At 38.4% G+C, this 18,545-nt stretch overlaps 3 protein-coding genes and 1 pseudogene across 3 annotated transcripts; 2 read left to right on the top strand and 2 right to left on the bottom strand.

Annotated features, from left to right (window-relative positions):
- Positions 1–1,657: 1,657 nt before the first annotated feature.
- Positions 1,658–5,811, top strand: LOC126621290 (pentatricopeptide repeat-containing protein At2g17140-like; annotated as a pseudogene).
- Positions 5,812–6,923: 1,112 nt separating this feature from the next.
- LOC126621306 (zinc finger protein ZAT3-like) lies at positions 6,924–8,321 on the top strand. Its single transcript, XM_050289733.1, has one exon. It carries the CDS (start codon positions 7,055–7,057, stop codon positions 8,174–8,176), a length of 1,122 nt encoding a protein of 373 aa, XP_050145690.1. The 5' UTR covers positions 6,924–7,054; the 3' UTR covers positions 8,177–8,321.
- Positions 8,322–10,158: 1,837 nt separating this feature from the next.
- LOC126621312 (uncharacterized) lies at positions 10,159–13,961 on the bottom strand. Its single transcript, XM_050289740.1, has 4 exons — positions 13,823–13,961; positions 11,833–12,504; positions 11,647–11,730; positions 10,159–10,515 (listed from the first exon to the last, which is right to left on the bottom strand). The coding sequence occupies exons 2-4, from the start codon at positions 12,488–12,490 to the stop codon at positions 10,430–10,432; spliced, it is 828 nt and encodes a 275-aa protein (XP_050145697.1). The 5' UTR covers positions 12,491–12,504; positions 13,823–13,961; the 3' UTR covers positions 10,159–10,429.
- Positions 13,962–14,298: 337 nt separating this feature from the next.
- Positions 14,299–18,286, bottom strand: LOC126621298 (ubiquitin domain-containing protein DSK2a-like). Its single transcript, XM_050289723.1, has 8 exons — positions 17,692–18,286; positions 16,633–17,409; positions 15,842–16,050; positions 15,643–15,750; positions 15,421–15,476; positions 15,082–15,110; positions 14,899–14,985; positions 14,299–14,778 (listed from the first exon to the last, which is right to left on the bottom strand). The coding sequence occupies exons 1-8, from the start codon at positions 17,927–17,929 to the stop codon at positions 14,630–14,632; spliced, it is 1,653 nt and encodes a 550-aa protein (XP_050145680.1). The 5' UTR covers positions 17,930–18,286; the 3' UTR covers positions 14,299–14,629.
- Between the last annotated feature and the right edge of the window lie 259 nt (positions 18,287–18,545).

Below are 18,545 nucleotides of genomic sequence, written 5' to 3'. Positions count from 1 at the left end.
AAGTTGCTGCACCATGTGGGCAGGGCGGACCCAAGTGAGACGTAATTAAACGGATTAGGGTTGACAATAAGAGGAAGTGAAGCAGGTCCAAAGTTGCGAGCACAACGGACACCATTTCAACTGGTAAATAAAAGTAGGTCTAAAGTCGCATACATGACCGTTTGGTTGATCCATTTAAATACGTTGTATTGGTGTCAATTTATTAGTTGATTGATACACGATAACTCATACTATTTATTAGAAAAATGAAGAAAAAAAAATTATCATTTGACTAATATATTAAGTTGACAATGTTAATTGTATACACATTAGCAGCCATGTCATGCCACGTATTACCTCCTGTCTTTATTTTGGTAGAGGAGATTATGATCTAGGGACAAGGTATAACATATCGATGATATCGGAAATTTCGGTAGTAAAAAAACACGAAAATTTCGATGGAAATATCGGGATATTATCGATATCGATAAAAATTGAATAAAAACCACGGAAATTGTAAGAAAAACTTGAAAATTTTTATTGAAACTTTACAAGATGTTTCTTTAATCAATTATCTATTAGTTTATCACAAAAAAAAAATGGAAAGAAATGCATTGCATGATGGATTTAACTGATTTAAGTTGATTATATTGCGAGCTGGCAAACATTGTGAGTGTAGAAAATATGTAGTAATTAATTAAAGAAGTTTAAACACACCATAATCATTTATATATAATGAATTAGTACAATATTTTACACTTCATACATTGCATGGTAAGATACATGGGTGACTTAGCACCACATAGAGTTCCTATCAAGGTCTAAAATATCGATGATATCGGAAATATCGGTAGTAAAAAAACACGGAAATTTCGATGGAAATATCGGAATAATATCGATATTTTAGACATTGTCTTGGGATGACAATTCTAACCGTTAAACCCGATAATCGTCCGAATGGATTGGATTTGAGTATAAAAATTCGGGTATATTTTGTTTATGGGGAAAAACTGTGAATATTATTCGGTTATAGTTTTGGATATGGTTATAAGGGTCCCCAATCCATATCCGTACCCGAATCCGAACCGAATAATATATAATATAATTATATGTACATATATGTATTTCATTATTCACCGAATCCATTACTTTGATAATACAAAAATTGCATTGTGTGAGTTTTATTTTGTGGCAAAGTTCAAAAGTTTTGATATGAATCAAAGTCTATGAGAATTTAATAGTATTTATGCAAGATATCAAAGATCAACCAACATTATCAATGTTTAGCTTTAATTTTTATGTTTCACAAGATACATTAATTAAATATTTTATACATCAAATATTTAATGACGAAATTAATATTTACTAAATTATCATGCGTCAATTGGGCGAATAAATTTTTTGTATTAATGAAGATGGATATAACCGTTAACCGATGAGAAATCCGTTATCTGGTGGGTATGGTTATGGATAATACCCGATGGTTAATTTGCGGTTATAAATATAATTAATTTTCGTGGTTATAGGAATGAATATCGTATTTCCATCCCCAAACCGATCCGTTGCCATCTCTATTATAATCTCATTTCTTAAAAACGGCACTTGTTAAATACTAAATTAAATAAAATAAAAAGGAAGAAAAAATATTTAAAAGTTAGTTACTCCAGTTAGCAGCTCTTCGTCTCCCGCCAAAACATGGACCCAACAACGTCACTCACCAAAGCTTTGTTCAACAACGCCCACAATCCCAAGCTAGCATGGCACCTCTTCAAGCGCATTCTCTCCTCCCCCTCCTCGGATCTCCGCCTCTGCTCCCTCCCTGTCATTGCCCGTATCCTCATCGACTCCAAAATGCACCGCGAAATCGACAGCCTTCACCAGCTCCTCCTCCACTCGCAGCCCCTCGAAACCCTTCGCCCTTGCCTCCCTTCGCTCATGCTAATCCTGGCCAAGTTGAATCTCCCCAATAAGGCCGTTGCCCATTTTAAATCCCTCCGCAGCCGGTTCCCTGATGAGCCCCCCTCTGTGTATTTGTATAATTTGCTCCTCGAGTCTTCTCTCACGGAGAACTATGTAGATTTCGTGTTGTGGCTGTATAAGGACATGATTCTCTCCGGGGTTAAGCCCGAAACGTATACTTTTAATCTTTTGATATGGGCATTTTGTGAATCAGATTGTTGGATGATGCCCGCGAGGTGTTTGATAAAATGCGTGGCAAGGGTTGTCTACCGAATGAGTACAGTGTCGGAATTTTGGTTCATGGGTATTATAGAGCTGGGCTTGCTGGCAGAGGTTTGGAAGTTTGGATGAGGTGAGGAGTTTTGATTTCTAGCTTTTGTAAACAAGGCAGGACTGATGAGGCCGAGAAGTTGGTAGAGAGGATGCGAGAGGATGGATTGTTTCTGGATGCCGTTACTTCCAATTCTAGGATTTCAGCTCTCTGTAGTGCCGGGAAAATCCTTGAAGCTTCTAGAATATTTAGAGATATGCATATAGATGATCAAGAGTTGGGGCTGCCTCAACCTAATGTTATAACATATAATTAGATGTTGCAAGGATTTTGCAATGAAGGGATGTTAGAGGAAGCAGAGGCATTGATCAAATCTATGGAAAAGGCTGGTAATTTTTTTAATTTAGAGAGTTATAACATATGGTTGTTGACAGGAAGCTCTTAGAGGCATGATCGACTCTTCAAGAGATGGTAGATAAAGGCAGGAACCCACTATTTGCTCATACAACATTGTAATAAATGGGTTATGCAAAAGCGGGATACTCCGTGATGCAAGAACGGTGATGAGTCTAATGGAAAGAAACAATATTTCCCACATACGGTTATGTACAGTACTTTACTTCATGGTTTCTGCAGTAAAGGTAAGGTATTTGAGGCCAACAATATTCTGCATGAGATGATGACGAATAATTGCTTCCCAAATACTCATACTTGCAACACTTTGCTGCATAGCCTATGGAAGGAGGGAAGGACATCAGAAGCAGAGGAGCGACTGAAAAAGATGAATGAGAGAGGCTATGGCTTAGATACGGTGACCTGCAATATTGTGATTGATGGTCTATGCAACGATGGGAAATTGGACAAGGCAATTGAAATTTTGAGTGGGATGTGGACTCATGGAAGTGTGGCTCTTGGAAACATAGGGAACTCGTTTATTGGCCTGGTTGACAATAGTAATAATGGGAAGAAATGCATCCTTGATTTGATAACGTATTCAACCATAATTGGTGGGTTATGCAAGGCTGGGAGGCTTGATGAAGCGAAGAAGAAGTTCATGGAGATGTTGGGGAAAAACTTGCACCCTGATTCAGTGATTTATGATATGATTATAAAAATTTTTTGTGAACAAGGAAAGATATCATCTGCATTTTGCGTGTTGAAGGACATGGAGAAAAATGGTTGCAACAAGAGCATTCGAACTTATAATTCACTGATCCTGGGATTAGGGAGGAAAAAGCAAAATTTTGAAATATATGGACTGATGGATGAGATGAGAGAAAGAGGATTCCCTCCTTATGTATGCACTTATAATAACATGATGAAAAGTCTCTGTGAAGGAGAGAGAGTCAGAGATGCCACTTCTCTTTCAGATGAAATCCTGCAGACAGGCATATCCCTGAATATATCTACCTTCAGAATATTGATTGAAGCTTTCGCCAAGGGATGTGATTTTGGAGCTGCGCATGAGGTATTCGACATTGCTTTAAGTGTATGTGGCCACAAGGAAGCCTTGTATTGTTTGATGTTTAATGAGTTGCTCGCTGGAGGGGAAATATGGAGTGCTAAAGAGCTATTTGAAATTGCATTGGACAGGTATTTTTATCTGGGGAATTTTAACTACAGTGATCTCATTGACAGACTTTGCAAGGATGAAAAGTTAGAGGATGTTGCTAGCATCCTTCACGCAATGAAGAATAAAGAATACGGATTTGATCCAGCATCATTCCTGTCAGTAATTGATGGATTAGGTAAAAGGGGAACTAAGCAGGAGGCTGATGAACTTTCAGAGATAATGATGGAAATGGAGACCAAAGGTAGGGTAGCAGATAAGGTTTGCCGAATTGAGAGGTAAATGATTGGTCGGAAACCAAATAATACATGTGGAAGTGATTGGCAGACCATAGTGCACAGGTATGGTTGACATACATACATGATTCTTTTCCGTTTCGTTTCGAACAACTTCTGGCATTGCTTTGCCATTATACATGGACCATGTCGGTTTCTTAATATTTTTGAATTGATGTTTCATGAGTTGTACTCTTTTTTATTCTCCTGCTCTCCACTTTACAACTTATTAAATGACTCTTTGAGGTACTTCATAAATGCCTTGATCATCAAATCAATAGTTGATGGCTGAGGCAGGCCTGCCCATATTAATTTCACTAGGTTTTTTATCTCACCCTTGCAGTAGTGCGGGCTTGATGCTTGAAGCTCTTTACGCTTTTATTTGTGCAATCTAGTCTTAATTTTATTATGATGTTTGGTAACTTACCTTTTTTCTTTCACAGAGATGATGGCAGTGGAATTGCATTGAAAACCCTTAAGCAGGTATAGAAAGGCTGGGGTCGAGAAAGTCTAACGAGTTTGCAGCCCCAGACAAATGAATTTATCGATTACTGTGAGGAAATGATCCGTCAATTTCTTTCAGTTGGTTGGAGAGATAATGGAACCCCAAAACAAAGCCAAGAAAGATATCAACCTTTAGGATCTCAGGTTCAATTGGTTTTCTGGTTTTGACTTTTTCGTTCAATTTTCTTCTACTTTATATTTTTATACAATTTCTCACAAGTGTCGGGCAATGTGAAATCAATGACAGCCCAGAAGTAAATCCTGTTAACATCGCATTTAAGATTTGTAGCCAAGTTCGCTGGATTTTAATGCTTGCTCAGCTCAATGATTAAACAGAATACATTAACTGATTTCAGATATCTTACGACACACACATACCGGAATCCTTCCAATATTGAATGGACTAACTAGAAATTGATTAGCATCCTGTCCATAATTAGAACGCCCTTATTCATTGTGGATATGGGAGGCATCTATTACTATGGTGTCGATGCTTCTTCCTTTGTTTTTAGTTGCTAAAATTCGCAAAAGGAAAAGTTTATGGTATCTATGGCTATGCAACTCACTCAGTATTAAGCTGCTCGCTTGAGTTCTTATCTTCCATAAAGTTCTCTTCACCCCAACATGGTTGGTGTACATAGTTTCACATTGTCTCTGAATAAAATTTAACTGACTAGGTGAATTCTTATCTTCTCCTTGTGAAGATCCAACCTTTGTTGTCTCTTATTCTAACCTTTCCACTACCTGCTATAGTTCCTTAATTTCTGTCACAAAAGCTCACCCAATCTTTCTTCTTCAGGAGTTTCTTCCTGATGTGCATCAAGTTAACTAGATTCAGCTTCTGTTCCTATGATTTGATGACATTCCAATAGCGTTGGCGACACAGCAAAGTTAGAGGAAGCTAGAACCTCAGTTGTTACCTCCAGAGGATGCATGAGAAAGGAAGTGTGTGATTTTCGTCATTGGTGCATGCTGCCCCAAGTCATAAACTGGCCTCTACTCAACTGTGAGACCTCCATCAGTCCATTGAATACCTCAGATCGGCATCTACTCGATTATTACGCCTCCGTTGGCCCTTACGTGCTTCATATTCGATACTTTTGTACTTGGGTACTCCACTCTGCCTGTATCTGTGAACTGATCCATATTTCTAGCATTGTATAAATATAAAATAGTAGTGAAAAACACTTCCAAAACCAATGTATAATACAAAATCAGTCGGCTGTTAATTGTGTTCAGCAGCGGTGTTTTAATTTTTATTGTGAGAGTTTTGAGCAACTTATTTGTGATGAGAAAAATTAAGACGGGTTTTTATCACAAATTATCTCTTTATGTTTTGCTAACTCAACAGTTTGGTCATTTAGATTTTGGAATCTTAAATAATCCATGTGGCATTATGTAATTGGTCTTGGGGGTCATCTATGTATTATGAAAATTTTATTTGTCAACTATACTATATAGAGGATAAAATAACTACAGTGTTCTTAATACTTTAAAAGGTTTAAATGTAACTTTAGTAACTAAAGGCGGCATTATAATTCCAGTTTACCCACTCCCTCTCTGTCAACAGAAATTCTGGTTTGTGTTGCACCTAAAACCTCCTCTTTTACGAGAACAACTTGTATGGTACGAGTTCATTGCTACAGTGTTGCGTCTCATGCCAATAAGACAAGGACATGTGAAAAAAACTAACACATGTCCTTACGTTATTAACACGAAAAGCTACGTGACGGTGAACCGTTGCCAAGCAAGTCCTTCTCTTCTTTCACACCCTAATTTTTCTGTCCTTTTATCTCTACTCTCGTGTAGAAACTATCTCACATGCATAGCATGTTGCCTCACTCTAGTATTTGATGGTATGGAAATAATGATTTGAAGTTGAGCGCACATTCTTTTGTATTCTCTCTATGTGTTGGTAAAGATGAAAAAGCCGCGAATTGAAAAAATAATTCTTTTTTTCTCCTATCCCTTCTTAGTAAGTAAACAAAAAATTATTGACAAATGATAGGATAATTTATCATAATTATATAAATTACAGAAAGAGGAATTCGAACATGAAAACTTGAGTGCAAAGAAAAATCATTTAAGCAATAGAGCTACAAGCCACTTGCAATAAGTAAACATTGTTCGGTTACTCCTTCCTGCACAAAATCTCCAGGCAGGAAAAGGAAACAAAATTTAGGCCAATAAAAACTCTATACAAGAGCTCTCCCACCACCACCTTCATGCGCACGCAATGTGCTAGCAGAGGAAGAAAAAAAAAAGAAAAAAAAAAGGTAAATATTGTGGGCTAGTGGGGTTTGAACTGTACGGATAGGAACTAGAATAACTGTCTATAACTGCCAATTCAGAGATGAGTCCAAAGTAACCGCCCTTTGTTGCCCTACAAATTCTGAACCCACTCCGACTGTTGAACTTTTTTCCTCTTCCCCCATTTTCTTGTCTCTTCTTCCACCAAATCCACTCATCTTTTACAAGAAAACAGCACATTTCTCAATGAACAACTCTCCCGACATCGATTTCCGATTCCCCATATCCCCTCCAACCCACCAAGACGCCGTCGTTCCCGCCGCTCTCGCCACCACCACTGCCTACTTGGCTTCATCTTCTTCCACTTTTTTCACTGCAGACGATAAAACCCACCACAATCGCAGGAAGAAACGCTCCAAGCTGATCAGGCTCGACAACCAGGCTGCTCCGAACAAGGTTTTGAGGCCCAAGTATGCTAAAAAACCCGACCCATCTGCCCCAAAGATCACGAAACCCTGCACTGAGTGCGGCAAGACGTTCTGGTCATGGAAGGCTTTGTTCGGGCACATGCGGTGCCACCCCGAGCGCCAGTGGAGGGGCATTGACCCACCGCCAAATCTGCGGGTGCTCGCTTCACCCAACATCACGTTGAGCAAGTTGGGATTGGCCAAGGGTGAAGAGGACCACGAGGCCGCCTCGAGTTTGCTAATGCTTTCCAGTGGGATTACTTCTGGGACAAGTAATGAGATCATCGTTACTACCGCCGCTACTCAGAGTGTGAGTAATAATAGTAATCTCCAAGGTATACAGGAGGTGTTTGATGGTGGTAATAGTAACAATAGTGGTAGGTTTGAGTGCTCGAGTTGTAAGAAAGTGTTTGCGTCCCACCAGGCGTTGGGGGGCCACAGGGCAAGCCACAAGAATGTGAAGGGCTGTTTTGCAATTACAAGGAGTGATGGAGAGGTTGATCAGGATCATCATCATCACAATGAAGATGGTGATGGTGATGGTGATGATGATGTGATGGATGAGGATCACATGGAGTTGGTGGGATCATCAGCAGGGCACAAGTGCAGTGTTTGTTGGAGGGTATTTTCAAGTGGGCAGGCATTGGGAGGGCACATGAGGTGTCACTGGGAAAAGGGGGAGGAGACCCAATTAGAGTTAGGGTTAGGGTTCAACCTGCAGCAGCCTTATGGAACTTCAAAGGAATTATTATTAGGTCAAAATTCTGGTGGTAGTGGTGGTGGGCTGGACTTGAATTTGCCTGCTGCTGCTGCTTCTACTTCTCACACTGCAGATGATCAGTACTGCTCCTCTTCTTACTCTTCTTCTGGACTCACTTTGGATTTAAGGTTGGGTCTTTGAATGAATCTGAATTAGTGTATATGTATATGTATATGTATATGTATATGTATATGTGTGTCTTGGAACATAATTAGGTGATTTATTTTGTAACAATTGATATTTGACTTGGAAGATATATATGTGTATTGTAGTTAAAGTACTTGTTATTGGCTCCTCAATTGGGAGATTATATATAAATTAATATTGTGGTTTACAGAATACCTGAAAAGACAGCTTTATATTTATACGCATAAATTACAAATTATCTGAGTTTGGTTTGTATCAATGCTTGTTATTCTGTTCAACTTTCAACTTCAACTTTGCACCTTCTTGCTAGTTTGGTTTGTCATTTGCTTTGTGTTGTCCACTGAACTACAGATTCAACTCTGGGATTGAGTTACAAGCCATGTTGTGTATAATTTCAGTAGTTAGACCTAATTTCTGAGCGGCAACCGGATCGATTTGTAGCTACAAGCTGTCTAAGACAAAAACAACCAAGCATTATCCCTTTAAGCGAGGTCACTGTATGAACACTAGAACGCCACTGCGCTCAGTTTTGCACCAAGTTTTCCGCTAGCTTCAAGTATTCCATATCTTTTCTTAATCTCTTTCAAAGTATTCCTAAGTATTCCTATACTCTTTTTGTCGTGAGCATGTCTCATAATCGCATCTTCTAACTGGAACATATGTAAGTCTTCCTCTACAAGCTGTCTAATACAAGGACATCTAGTCTGAAAATCAGAAAGTTCAGACGTTACGGCTATTGAATCAAATTGGCAATTGTGTTCCATTCCAATAGCTAAGTTGGTTAGGAAGCAATTATTAAATTGGTGTTTTTGAGTTAGGTCTTCTTTGGACACTTGAATATGCAGCAAACTGATTAAACCATGAACTTAAACTAATGGATCCAGATTAGGGTATTTAGCCCAAATATTTTTTATTTTTTAATTTGTTTTATTCACTTCCCTTATTCCTAACCATGCTTCTTTTTCAATAACGCAAATCTTGCCACATCGTCATGTACTTTCCACAGTGAAAATTCCACCTAGACTGACACTAATAAACATATATTTAACTATAAGGTTAAAGTATCAATAACATCAATAATATCGACCACTTATCGATAATCAATAACACAAAAAATGCGACCCAATTATGCTGCATGACCCAAGATTCTCTTGCAAAGGTGAATGATAACTATATTTTTAATGACACTCAAAAGTATGATTTAATCATACAACTATGTTATAAATGATTTTATGCGGTTATAATTAGGCAAATCTGTACTTCCTGTTTACAAGAAATGGAACACTCAAATTGATAAAAAGGAGACTTCTAAAGATGCATGGGAAATTAAAAAATAACCTAAATTTGAATCTTATATAGGATTATAGCCACCTTTTTAAGTTTATGATAACTATAACAAAAACTTGATATAAAAATACCAATATGCCTCTAATGACTAAAACTTCCTATATGATACATACAAGCTCCATGATGTGCCTCTAAAAACACGGTTTGCACAGCTTTACCGATGCTTCCATGCCGATTAGATACTAACACCAAGTCCGTTACATCTCCAATGGCACCCTCTCAATTTTGTAGGAAATCATGTCCATGAAGCATCATTTTCCATGTCACCCACGCCAAATGCCAAATAATATATTTGATTTTGTCCATCGTGGCATGCACCGACAAATAAGGTGCCAAAAAGTGTCCCATCAACTAAGGAAGTTTTTGACGGTTAGGAGCAAATGACGAAGTTTTAAGTTATTAAGGGATTATCATAAGCTTAAAAGGATGACTACAATTCTAAATACTTTCTCCACATTGATTTGTCACAAATCATAAGTTGTAAAACCAAACTTTCACATAAACCTTGGGTTTAAAATATAGACAGGCCCACCATATTTTGGGCCCAATGCACATCAGAGGACAGAGCCCAATACACAAACAAACAAGTATAAAATTAGAAGCTGCACCGCAGGAACAAAGCATTGAGATAGCAGTTGACAAATTTACCCATTTAATTATATTTTTCAACAGTTACAATTCAATACTTTCAGCAGCTTTGGCTACAGCTGATGTAAGAACACTGCACATACGGCAACCCAAATTTTACAGACAACTTGCGGTGAATACAACCAGGAGAACCAACTGCGGAAAAGGTCGGAACCGGTGGAAAATAAACTAGCAGGCACACCTTTATCCAGCTGCAATTTACCTATTAGCACAATCTGCTCCTTCTTCCTTGGTGTCATTTCAATCCTCCGATCAGTCTTCCTGAGTTGAGGGCACTTTAAACTGCTTCGCAGATTTCCCTAGAACATTCAATCGCCCAACGTGCTGCAACTCTTTTGCTGCAGTAATGGGAGATGTAAAGAGGAATGTAAGAGAGAGGTTTTGTGCTGCGTCCAGACATTCAGGGCGGTATAATAGGAAAAATAAATAGAAAGCTTGAAAAGTTGATACGTAACCACCATCTCGCTACAACAGTTATGACGACAAAAGGAACAGTCATGATTACCAGATATGACATGAAACATTATGCTTTCAAACGAATCATAAGAGTTTTTAATGATAAAGAGTAAAGAGTAACGGATTATTTTGAAAAAAGGTAAATGCCACGTATTTGGACGACTGCACTTACATTGAAGTACCAAAACACAAATCCACCCAAAAGAGGTCGATAAAAATATCATCCATCAGTTTAGTGGATCTAAAAGTGATAGCAATTCACAGATCACATACATTTGTAACCTAACTCATTGACAAGAATGAATAAGGCGCAAGCTGCCTTGCAAGGTTTGTCATCACCAACTCACCCGTATCATGTGGGCGCTACAATGGCCAACTCAATGGATGACTTAATTTTTCTATGCATGAGGATAGGATAAAAATATCATCTTGCTTACAGAACCTGGACAAATATGTGTGCCATGCGCCATGTGGACATAAACATCTCTACTTATTACCTTAAAAGAAGAAGAAATTTAGAAACTTACTGATTATTATTGTTTAAATCATCTTCATATAAACATTCTCTTTTATCCTATTACACAAACAACAACTATGGCAAAACATATTAGCTACCAAACATGTGAAAAACTTTGAGAATTTTGAGAAACCAAATAGCAGACACTGAAGGTGTCAATGGTTATAAAAGAAAGTCAACTGACTATTTATTCACAATGTTGCTAAAATAGGTAGGACCACAGTACAAGATCATTTCAACCAAAATAACCTGTGAATCTTCACAGATTAAGTAGACAGATATTTTGCAGATTTGGCAAACATTTGCAACCTAAAAATCTTGAAAGCAGGTCATAGATTTCTTAATCTATATTATAGCTAACTTTCCCAATGTGGAGTTACACAAAGACCATGATAATTATATTTGTAGTAAGACAATAAAACAAGAATTTCCATTTTAACATCCTTTTAACTACAATAGATATTTAAAAAACATAAAAAGAAGAGAATCACATTACCTTCCTCCAGTGAAAGTTGAATTGATCTCTTTTCCAACTCAACTGCAAGTCTGCTCAGTTCAACCGAGGAGAGCGACCGCAGCACTAACAGATAATCAAAATCCAAAGGGTAAGTCAGTACAGTTACAATTTAAGGAAATCCAAACAAAACATATTAAGGTGGATTTTCTCAATTCAAGTGCGTACTCTGGATATAATCCTCATGTTCTGATTGGTCCAAGTTCCTCAATAGCAACTGCAATTGATGGAATCGCTCTTCCCAGTGCAGATATTTTAGACCCAATGAACAAGGCACTGTAGAAGAAGTATGGGGATGACCATTGGCTCCTGCTGGTGGTAGTCCAGTACCAGACTTACTAGGCAGGACCGGAACTGAAGGTTTTCCAGGCGGAATGGTTGAAGCTGCCACTGGAAAAGGTGCAAAAGCAGGCACACAATAAACTTTTGTTTCCTTTGTTTGGGGTATGGGTCGGGTGCTTGCCTCATGGTGACTAAGTTTCCTTGACACCTGACACTCAGCATTAATGCTTGCATTATCACATGAACTATTTCTGACTGCATCTGCTTCAGATTTTCTACGAACATAGACAAGCTGCGCATTTGCAGCACTGCTACTGGGGGATTGGTGTTGAGGAGGGCTCATTGGCTGCTCAGGTAAAGGTCTCTTGATGCCCGAAACTCTAGGGGCATTACTAGTGGGTCCATCCTTGGGCACATTTTGCAGATCTCTTAACACTGTCTTCTTTACAGGAACTGGCTGTTGTTTATCATGAATAGACGACTCAGATTCTGTAGTTCCCATCCCATATTCACTGACTATAGAATCTATGGTTTGCTGAACCATCTGAAGTAATTGACCTTGTGACGGAAAAACCAGTAAAAATTAGAAACAAAATAGTAACCCGATGATTTACTAAATCCAACTTATAATGGGAAACTAAAACAGACAAGCTTATTTGCATGAGATCACCAGAGCACGACAAACAAAGAATGTTCTTGATCGGAAATTCTCTCCTACAGACCCTAATGGTGCGCATAAGAGACTAGATCATCATTGACATAGGTTGCAAAGTAGTACACATAGCTAAAACCGTTGGGAGAGTTCATCTAAGCACAATACTACAAAAGTAATATCTTACAAGAGGTAGTTTGACCAAGTGTTCATCCTCTGTAATTATCTACACAGGAGTAGAAAACTACTATTTCTAAAACAAGAAGGTGCTAATAAGTGCATTATAAATAAACAAATAAGCGAAATCAGCAAAAACATTAAATGTTGTATGCTCAACATTTTATCTCCCTCGTTCTTTCTTGGCGGGAAAAACTCAATTTTGGTATTGTAACCTAAAATTGCATTGCAAGTTTATTTTTAACTTACTTACATGGAAGACCCAAACTCAAGTCTCATAAAAACACCAATTTTGCTTCCAAATACCTAACAATGCATACTTTTTTCACACCAAAAGCAACTTAAAGGCTAATGAATGATCAACTAATTTGCTCTATGGATGCGTTTTGATACCTCTATCTAATTCCGGATACTTTGAGACAATTATCCATCAAAGAAACTACCCTTATCCAACTGGGCAAAAACATTAAATGTTGTATGATCAACATTTTATCTTTCTAGTTCTTTCTTGGCGGGAAAACTCTAAGTTCGGTATTATGACCTAAAATTGCATTGCAAGTTTCTTTTGAACTTTAACAACTTACACACAAGACCCAAACTCAAATCCCATAGAAACACAATTTTTGCCTCCAAATTCCCAACAATGCATACTTTTTTCCACACGAAAAGCAGCTCAAACCCTAATGAATGATCAAATAACTTGATCTATTCGCACATTTCGATACCTCTATCTAATTCCGGAAACTTCAAGACAAACATGCATCAAAGCATTACCCTTACCCAAATCACTGCATTTATGCATGAATTTATCGATTTCGAGACATGGGTTCTACTAAGATCGAAAATTAAGCAACACCCATTTGATCAATTTAACTTTAAAATCAAAATCCATACGAAAAGACCCACATGCAATTGAAATTTTATTCATGTTCTATCACCACAACACCTAACCAAAAAAAAAAGACCAGAACAGCGAATGATTCGAAAAAGAAAAGGAAGACGTTGATCGAGAAAAAGCAATGGAAGGTGAATGGGAAGAGCATTTACCTTAGCTCATTGGAACCGCTCGAAACATATAAAGGAAGAAGGGGTTTCAAAAGCCAGAAGCTTTGGCTCTCTAACAACGCAACGAATTTGTAGTCCGGTCCCTCCGTTATGTTTACTACTTTTAGAAAGTTTGGAATTGGTCCTAGAGTCTTTGGATATTTAATTTTCACCCCAGAAGGACCTGATTGTCATTTTCAACAGAAGCCTGTTGGGCCTCAACTTTTATTTTGGTTGTATATTATTGGACTTAAGTTGTAGCTTAATCGGTTAAAAAGTCTTCTTCATGCATCTAAAATCTCAAATTTGATCCCCGCTAGTAATAGGTTAACACAGATAAACACCCAAATTACAGAACAAAGAGAATTGATAAAGGATCTCATCGCCATGTTCCCCCTACACAAGGATACTCATGTACGGGTACTATTTATAACAGCAGTATACACGTGTCAAGTAAATTGTTTTCCTAAATCAAGGCATTGAAATATGAAACCATTTATTTAATTAAAATGTGCACGTATACATGAACCAGAAAGCACTTTTGTATACCAAAGCACTTTTCAAGCAAACATGAGTGAGAGTAGGATAAGCAGGTAAACAGTTGGGGCAAGGCGTAAGCTTAGCCACAAGTTCACGGCTGTATCATCATCGTGTGTGTTGTTGCTTATCCACACCCCCAAACTGTAATCTACAAGTGCCTGTATGTCTTGTGTCTTGAGACGACTTCACTCCAAGTTTTTACTAATTTTACACGTCCACAAGAAAAATAATCCCAATTGAATAAATATAAAAACATGAAGCCGAGTAAAGTTACGCCCCGGGATTCCCTAAAAGTCGCTCCACCGCAGCGTGGACGTTCCCAGAAGTGGCTTGCAATGCCCTGATATTCTCTTGGGTATCGAAGAAACCCATTTCTTGAAGCTGCCTTAGCTGATTTTCATACAGCTCTTCCGGTGGTACTGCAACCGCAAAGACAAATGTTCAGAGACAACATAACAGTTGATTTAATTCGACTTCTTATGACAAAAAGTTGAATTCATAAAGGGTAAGATGTATTGAGAATGAATAGGGAGCCCAACCATTAGGGTTTGCCGCGGCCAAGCTGCCAGCTCCAAGACCTCCAAACATGTTCATCAGCATCTCCAACCCAGCATTATTGGGTGCACCTGATTATGCATAAGAAATTAACAAAAGTGAACACCCAAAAGGAGAAAATTCCAAGAATCCGTAATTATATTTGAACTTCTTTATTATCAATGTACCTGTAGCACCACCAGTGAGAGTTGGATCCCTGGCAAGAACGCAACAAATGATTAGTAATAAAGTTAACATAAGGACAAGTATTGTTCTGTTTCTTTTTCAGTGGCCAAAACTCCTAGTTGAGATGAGTTGGCACACCTCCATGGACATGGAAATAATTTAGTGGTAAATGATGTATATTTATTTAGACACAAGTATATTATGAAATCATTGACACCTTAGAAGGATGCTGTATTTAGACAGAAGTATGAAGTAAAAAACCAATCACATAACGACACAATGTAACTACAAAATTTGAATGTGGAAGCCAAGCAGGCATGGTAAGGTCTATTAAGACTCACTGAGTTGGTTGCTGTCGATTGCCTGAAAATAGCGACTGCTGTAACGCGAGCATTTGCTGAGAGATGAAAAGTCAGAGCACGAAAAAGATTAACGTTAAAGATTTGTGGTTCACAAGCCAAACAATTTCTGTGTTCTTAGGGACAGCATGTCTAGATTAACAAAGACATACAGATCCGTGCAGGAAATGGGGAAAATTAGCAAACATTTGAAAGGGAAAATACCTGCATTGTTTCAGGGTTTGTTAACTGCCGCAGTAGCTCTGGATTTTGCATCATTTCTCTAAATTGAGGATTTGAATCAACCATTCCGCGTAGTTGTGGATTCAGAATCTAAAGTTAAACATAATAGAAACATTAAAAAACATCACTTTCTGAAAATGCTAACATCTTGGGTGAGGGAAACTTTGTCAAATGATGGTACCTGATTCATGTACTGGGGATTGGAAAGCATGCTTTGCATCATTTGTGATATCGCTGGATTCTGCAAAAGCTGATTCATTGCATTAGCATCTGGCATGCCACCAAGCATCTGTTCCATTCCGGGGAGACCAAGACCTCCCAGGCCAGCAATACCGGCTGCCCTTCCATCCCCAACAGGATTTGTCCTGGTAGTATTTGGCTGATTTCCTCCTAACAATTCAGATCATGATATATCAATATGGTTTTCATAATATATTCAAAGAACCTATTCTTTTAAAAGATAAAAGTCTATAAAATTAAAATAAAAACAAAAACAAGAAAAACTCAAAAATAGAACAGAAAATGGCCTAAGTTAACCTAATAATCAATTTCAAGGTCCAACTGCATTTACTAAAGACTCTTATGCAACGATTTAAATAATATTATGCAGACTTGAACATAAACTTCCAGAAGGGTGCACAAACTGAGAACATCTACATACCCCATTAAAAATGAGATGGCCATATCATGCTAAAATTTCCACAACTACAAATGTAACAAGTGTTGGAATTGACAACTAAGCATGTTGGTGTTAAGATTCAAGACCCAGCAACACGTTTGCGTAACCAAGACTATCTCCAACAGCAATATCAGTCCTACTTTCAGGATAGAATTTAGTGCCGATAAAAATATTATACTTTCATGTGAAGTCTCTTCCATTTAATATCCATAATTTGCCAAGAATAATAAAATTAAAACACTATCAACAAAACTAATATTTGGAAAATAGAGAACAAAGAGGGAGAAGCTCACCACCAGCAGCGCCCCAAGGGTTAGGAAGTGGGTTTGTATTAGGAGCAACAGAACCTGCAGGTGTTTCTGAGCCAGTGGTTGAAGGGTTGTTAGACCCATCCCGGGCCTGTGCCCCACCCTGGTTGCCCAAAAGAGCAGAAAATGGATTTGAACCCAAATCATTTCCAGCATTCCCGGTTGTAGCATTCAAAAATGGCTCCTGAACGTTTTCATACATCCGCCTCAGCATGTTGAATCCCTCAGGGGAAGATTCAATGTTACTCATTGCCCTGTCAGTGTTTCGCATCATCTCACGCATGAGTTCAGGGTTCCTTGCAGCTTCCAATGTCTGTCGGAGAATGCCAGGATCATTAAGTACATGTGCAAGCTCTGGGTTCCGGTCAATGATATCACGCATTTGCGGATTGTTCATAATCAAGCCACGCATCAAATCAGGGTTATTCATCAAACTCTGAATGGCAGGCATGTTCATTATGTCCCTCATCATGTTCGGGTTCTGAGTCAGTTGCTGCTGCACTTGTTCAAATTCCGGAAGACCAGCTCCAAATAACCCCTGTCCTCCACCACCACCGAGTGGGTTTAAACCCTGCCCAAACAACAAAGATGCCCCAAGGTCAGGAGTCTGAAGCCCCTCACGCTCAGTGGAACCAACACCGCGAGTAACACCTGGAGCAGTTGTAGGACTAGCAGAAGTAGCATTAGCAGCAGGAGGAGCGGGGGTTGATGCAGGTGCAGCAAAGGCACGGACCATGTGAACAGTATGATCTGTCTGCAGACCTTCAACACAAGAAACCAATCATGGATTAGATTACAGTAAATCACCCAAAACATGACATATGGGCACTTTCACAACCATTGACAGCATCCAAATCCAACTATCTCACCCCGAAACATTCATCGATAAACCACAAAACCCAAATCAATTTTCCGAGACAAATATAACAAAATTATAAGCATATTTCGACAAATTTACACAAACCCACATCACAATCAAACCCAGATTCGATACAAAATACAAATTAAAAAATCGAAACGAGCAGAGAATAAAATCGAGCGTACCATAACTAGTGAGGGTCTGGTCGTCCTTCAAAATACGACCTTTGTAAATCAACCTCTGCTGATCAGCTGGAATATCGCAATTCTGAGACAAAACTTCCTTGAATGCCCCAACAGTCGAGTCCAGGCTCGCCCTCACTGAAAACTTGGAACCATTCGAGCATCGAATGTTAATCTGCTCTCCTCCTTCTCCTCCTTCGCCACTGACTTTAGGCTCGCTGGAATCGCCCTCCCCACCCATAATTGTCTCCCAACCAATCGATCGATCGCAAGGACGAATGAATCGAAAACCCTAACCCTAGAAATTACGAAATTGAAATCGATGCCTCTGAAGTGAAAGGTAACAGCCCAGAAAAATTGTGCTACTGATTAAATGTATACATTATATATATATATATATATATATATATATATATATATATAGGTATGGAAATAAAAATTTTGGGGGAATAAAAAATTAAAATTGTAATGAAAACGAAGGAAATTGCAGAGGATTTGGAATCGAACAGGTAAAAGGAGTGTACAGGTGGGTTTGTGTGCCCAAGGGGAAACCTATTTGTAAGAGAACAATTATAGGGAGGTGAGAGTCTCTACATTTAGGTTCGCATATTCTTGTGGAATTGGAGTTTATGACTATGACTTGTTTAAGTGGTCAACCTCATTTTTGCTCATGTGTGAAACTATTCAATAATATAGAAAAGAAAAGTTCCGAACTCAAAACGTATGAGTAAAAATTTAACACCGTATTCAATAAAGTACTGGTTCACATGAAGCTCATCACCTTATTAGTTATAATAGCGGTTAGACCTACCTTATTGTCACGTTTCCCCAATTACATAATAATCTCACTCACCATA

This window comes from Malus sylvestris, chromosome 5 (genome assembly GCF_916048215.2).
Source record: "Malus sylvestris chromosome 5, drMalSylv7.2, whole genome shotgun sequence".
Classification (NCBI taxonomy): domain Eukaryota; kingdom Viridiplantae; phylum Streptophyta; class Magnoliopsida; order Rosales; family Rosaceae; genus Malus; species Malus sylvestris.
The sequence above is the reverse complement of the archived record's forward strand: the minus strand, read 5'-3'. Positions and strand labels throughout refer to the sequence as shown.